We start from the raw sequence: 5,743 nt of genomic DNA on the forward strand, positions 1-5,743 counted from the left end.
CTTAGAATGTTGTGTATGTTGTCTCCTGCTACTTGTAATGTTCAACCTTAATATTATATAAATCAACGTCTTTTGCACCAAAAAAATATTAAAGGGGAAAAGAAAAGGAAATTTTGCGGAATCTTCTCCGCTGAAAAGTGGTGGGCCTAATAACCTGCCATTTTTAAAATTATAATTATAATTTTTTTAATAACAACGACAAAGAAAAAGCACTATAAATAAAAAGAATTAATTTGATGATCATTGTTATTATAGGAAGTAGTATCTGTTTTGTAAAACAATAATATCCTCTCTAATAGTTACAGAAGAGAAATTGATCATTCTTGCTAAAGTTTTTCTGCTTTTTTCTTTTTGAAATTCCTTCCAATTCCATTTGGAAGAGAATTTCATTTCAATCAACCCCTTTATACCCAAAGTTATATTTCCCTACAAACCCTAATTCAAATTTATCTCTGTTTCTTTCCATTTATACAAAGTTTGAATCCTTTTTAGTGTCAAAGATTCTTGATTTTCTTTTCTTGTTTTTTTTTTTTTTTTGGCTTTTAAGGATAATTTATATAAAAAAAAAGATATTGGTTTTCATTTCTGGATGTTTTTCTTTTTAAGGGTAATCTCAAAAAGATTTAAAAGGTTTTTTTTTTGGCTTTTAAGGGTAATTTGAAGAAGATATTGGTTTTCATTTCTGGATGTTTTTTTCTTTTAAGGAATTTCAAAAAGATACAAAAAGGAACAAATTTGGTTCCTTTTCTGGTTTTTGCAGTTAAGGGTAATTTTCAGGAAGATATAAAGAAAGAATCTTTATATTCTTTTTCTGGGGATTTTGTATTTTTGAAGGTTTAGTTATTAAGAAGATATAAAGGAAACAGAGATGATGGGTAGTGAGAGCAATAACAATCAACAGTTAATAGGAGGATATCATGTGTCAGATGAATTGTTGGGAACATTTTTACCAATAATAGTGTATTGGGTATATTCAGGATTATATTCAATGCTTGGGGGTGTAATGGATAATTATAGGTTACATTCAAAGAAAGATGAGGATGAGAAGAATTTGGTGTCTAAAAAGGAAGTTGTTAAAGGTGTTCTTCTTCAACAGGTTGTTCAGGCTGCTGTTGCCACCCTTCTCTTCGCGGTTAGTTGATTTGATCATCTCTAGTTGATGCAAAGTTTGTTTCCTTTTTCAGTTCGAAACTTGTTATTGTGCATCATAATGGATAACTTAGTATGCAAATGCTTATTTGGTTTTTTATTGATTGAACTGATTCATATCTGATTTTTCTTTTCCTTGGAAGTTTATTGCTGTTCTGTAGATGTTAATGGGAAATTTATCATAGATGCCTTAACATTCTTGCTTTCGGTTTGATATTTAGAAATTATTTGATTCGTGAATATATGATTTTGTTGACTGTATGTGCAATTTCATAATTGGAGATTGTGTATCACAATGTGGGGTGAGCATGAAAAGATAGGGGAATATGAGGAGGCTATGTTGGTAACATAGTTTCGTCTTCCAAATTGGCACTGTTAGGCTTTTGTGGATGTTAAATATGAATAGCATTTGTGTTTTAGGCAGATTCAAACATTTTGAATTATTGTCATTGACTTGAGTGAGGAGTTTTTTATGCTTGTCTACATGTTATCGTAGAATTTCCCTATAGATTGGAATTTGCTTTAGGAATCTTGCAAGTTTATATAATATTCTGAAGTTTGCAGGTTTGATTTTCTTCTTTGAGTGGTAGGAAGTAGGAGTTCTTAAAAAGTCAGGTGCAAATGTGCACCGTAGACTTGAGTCGCTTGCTTTTATAGGGACAGGTTAACTGAATTTGAAGTTCTTCTAGGAAAATAGGATTGTAAAATTGGCTTACCTATCGATGCCTATGCTTTGAATGGTTGGAATTGACTTTAAGCCTTACTGCTTCGTGGAGTGTTTTGTGTCTGGGTTTCTATGGTTCAGATATATTCTTCCATTTCAATCTGTTTGTTGCTTCAAATGATTACTCAAATATTGTGAGGTTTTTGGGAAAAATCAAGACAGAGTAATTGGAGTTTTGTTCAGTTGAAGAGCAAGCTCTGTGGTGGTGATTCCCATGGAAATCGATATGTGCTAAATATTTTGTTCTTTAAGTTAGTTAACACAAAGTAGAGATCCTGTTTAACAGGGGGAAAAGGTTGCTCAGCAGTGTTCAGCAGACTTGCAACCTTTTGGTTTGGAAAAATGTCAATTGTGTAGATTTATGATTCAAAGACCGTCAAGAACACCGCTGAGGCTATCCAAAAAAATAATATTATATTCGCTTAATCTGCCTTTATTAAAGAAAAAAGGGAATCATTGCTTTCTCTTTTGCATTTCCGTTGTCTGCTCTCTTGTTCATGGCTGTTTCTATTACAAAGTTGGTCAACGCCAGCGGTAATAGTTAAGAATATTGGAGGTGGGGGCTAACCATGACCTCCTAATCAAGCTTTTTTCACGCTACTCCCTCCGGTCCCTTTTAAGTGTCTTTTAAGGTTTTGGCATACCCTTTAAGAAATTCAGTTTTTCACGCTACTCCCTCCGGTCCCTTTTAAGGTATTTGACTAAATTGTCCCTTATCTTTCTTTAAACATGGAAAGATATTTTAGAAAGTTGCATGGATCATTTATTATAGCAAGGGCAAATTTGAAAAAGAATAGTTAATGCCGTCTTGGCTTGTTAAATAACACTTATTTTGGACTAAATGTGAAAGGCTAGAAAGACACTTCCAATGACCGGATGGAGTACTTTGCAAAGTTGGTCAACGCGAGCTTCAAGCTCTTTTTGAAATTTTCTTGGCTGTCAACAGCTTAAAGCTCTTATAATATCTTGTATCAAAATTGGCCAGCTTTTCTGAATGAAACCCATGGAATAACCATCCGGCTCAGGTGCTTTATTTGCACAACTCACGAATTAGCACCTGCCTTTTCATTTGTGATAGCAAAAGTGTAAGCTTTTCTGACCCTTAGATAAAAATAAATAAGTTCAATTAGGTGAAGGCTAGCTCATACTGAACACAAGCATCTCTGATATTTTTTTTTCTTTCTGATGAAGTCATCAGAATCAATGAGCTAAACATTGTACACCTTTTGTATGTATTGATAAGTAACTTAAAGTTTTTGCCATGGAGAGTTGCACTTCTCATACTATTGTTTGTACTTTCAGTATCTTTGATGTTTGTATTTTTGACTAATTCTTAGCATCTGATTATTGACTCATTTGGAGCAGGTCACAGGGAATGACGGTGAATCTGATGGGGATCAACACGCTTCTATTTTTGTTCTTGGAAGACAGTTCTTTGTTGCCATGGTGATGTTAGATACTTGGCAATATTTTATGCATCGGTACATGCACCAAAACAAGTTCTTGTACAAGCATATCCATGCTCAACATCATCGGCTAATTGTTCCATATGCATTTGGAGCTTTGTACAACCACCCTTTAGAGGGTCTGATTCTTGATACAATCGGTGGGGCTCTAGCTTTCCTCGTCTCAGGCATGTCACCGCGTACCTCCATCTTCTTTTTCTCCTTCGCTACGATCAAGACGGTTGACGATCATTGCGGACTATGGTTGCCTGGAAACCTCTTCCATATCTTCTTTAAGAACAACTCCGCTTACCACGATATTCATCACCAGCTTTACGGGACCAAGTTTAACTACTCACAGCCTTTCTTCGTGACTTGGGATAGAATACTTGGTACGTACATGCCATATGAACTTGAGAAGAGACCAGAAGGAGGTTTTGAAGCTAGACCTGTTAAAGATTGCAAGGAACAGTGACAATACTGTTAGTACATGTTTGTCATAGAGTATGTACCACTGCACTTCTTTCCTTTTCTGAAATGCTTTAGTTACTCAATTAATTTGTATATAGTTGTATGTTTCTGCATATATTGTTGTATTACTGGTGTTCTTTTTGAGGTTGAAAAAGGAATAGGGTCAAATAATAGTTTCCTTTTTAAACGCTGTCTCAGAATCTGATTTCTGGTATTCAACTGCAAACAGATATAAAACTTGTCTAGAAATCTATTGTGTGCCTTGACTTCTTTAGTTTCAAGCCTTCTGGACATGTATTGTAACTTTCATTGCTCTCTTAGCATAGTTGTGTTTATGGCTCTGATGTGGAGTTATATTGAGTTGGTCAAAATCTTGATCTCATGCCCTAAGCTTTCGTTTGAAACGCGGTGTTTGGTATTACGGAAGTCTATTTTTCGCGAAAATAATTTTCATGAGGAAGTCATTCCTATCGACTATATTGACTTTAATTTCATATCAGTTGCTCCTATTAACACTTTCACATTATTATCAATCTTTAGTATTCAAAAAAGAGAAAGTTTTAGAAACCAATATATTTTAGGAGTTATTAGCTAGTTGTAGTTACCATTTGTTGACACCTAATTTTTGACCCTATTTGAATTTATTCCCACTTTTCCCACTTATCTCGTCAATACCTCACTTTCGCTTTCCCTCGCCCCCACACCGGTCTCTCATCCCACTATTCCCATATTCCCATCCCACCTTCTTTTGTCCCCCATTTTTCCTTGTCCCCTCTCACTTTATCCCTTTCCAACTCACCCATGTTACACTCCAACAACAAGACAACTTTTACCTCTCCCCCTTTTCCTCATTTCTTAAGCTTCTTCAACACACACACGGTCATAGGTAGCAAGGGGAGCTCCCCAACTCTCTCCTCTACCCATTTTTTCTCCAAATACACTCACCCTCCCAAAAACGCAGATAGAGTATACCTTCGATATACACTCGATATACCGTGGGTATACACGGGCAGAACACCCCCTCCCCAACGGATCTCCTTCTTTCTTTCTTCTCAAACCAGAAAACAATGACCTTTTCACCATCAAGACCAGCCTTGAAGCTCCAGTAATTCAACCATCAAAAATCCATTCAAAACACATCAAAACAAGCTTGAAAATAGCTTCGTTTTTTAGTCAAAACGACCTCTAAAATACCAGCAAAAACCTGTTGCAAACAGCCATAAAATCCACCCCTAACACCACCCAAAATGAGCCAAAAGATCTGCTGAAATCGGCTAAAAGAAATCGGAAAGGATGCATTTGGATTTTCGTCGCCGGTCGAAGTCGCTAGTCCGGGTTTCCGTTTGAGTCTCCTTCTAGTCCGTATGGTTTTGCTTGGCTTTATTTCGTTTTGGAGTAACGATTGTTGAGCTGTATCCATTTCATGAAGAAGGTTGTCTTCTCAGTCTATTGATAGAATATTCATATCAAAGGTTCATTTCCTCTAAATTCTTGTTTGCATTAGATGAATGTTTCAGTTTTGATTTAGATCTGTTTAAATGTTTCATTATTATTTCTTTTGTTTCTGTTTTGATTTATGTGTGTTTGATTAGAATTAGTTTCTCAAGTCACTAAATAATTAGCTTCTCACCTATGTTGTTAGATTAATATGATTTGAGAAATCCATGTTAGACTTGAACGTAAATAAGTCATTATTTTAAAGGAAGTTCTTTTAAAAAAAACAATTTTTATGTTAGCATTTTATTCCTTAGTTGATGTTATGTTTCTAGTGTTCAATTATTTTAATTTCTTGTTTCATGAAACAATATATGGCTTTAAGTTCAAAATTATTATAGTTATCTAATAAAAACTAAAAAATGGAGCCTTACGCTAAAGAAACTATGGTATATTAGAGCCATTGGATCTTTTAAATTTAAAGTGAGATGAATGAGATTTTGGGCTTTTAGATTTAATA

At 34.8% G+C, this 5,743-nt stretch overlaps 1 protein-coding gene across 1 annotated transcript; it reads left to right on the forward strand.

Annotated features, from left to right (window-relative positions):
- The first annotated feature begins 200 nt into the window (after positions 1-200).
- LOC104211339 (sphinganine C4-monooxygenase 1-like) lies at positions 201-4,063 on the forward strand. The gene is made up of 2 exons (XM_009760381.2): positions 201-1,132; positions 3,239-4,063. The coding sequence occupies exons 1-2, from the start codon at positions 869-871 to the stop codon at positions 3,791-3,793; spliced, it is 819 nt and encodes a 272-aa protein (XP_009758683.1). The 5' UTR covers positions 201-868; the 3' UTR covers positions 3,794-4,063.
- Positions 4,064-5,743: the final 1,680 nt, after the last annotated feature.

The sequence above is a fragment of the Nicotiana sylvestris genome, chromosome 10 (assembly GCF_000393655.2).
Source record: "Nicotiana sylvestris chromosome 10, ASM39365v2, whole genome shotgun sequence".
Taxonomy (NCBI): Eukaryota; Viridiplantae; Streptophyta; class Magnoliopsida; order Solanales; family Solanaceae; genus Nicotiana; species Nicotiana sylvestris.

Excerpts from the sequence above, each read along its gene's own strand:
- LOC104211339 (XM_009760381.2), top strand. The coding sequence starts at position 869 with ATGATGGGTAGTGAGAGCAATAACAATCAACAGTTAATAGGAGGATAT. Across the intron at positions 1,133-3,238 it reads TTGCCACCCTTCTCTTCGCG|GTCACAGGGAATGACGGTGA; the intron begins GTTAGTTGATTT and ends CATTTGGAGCAG.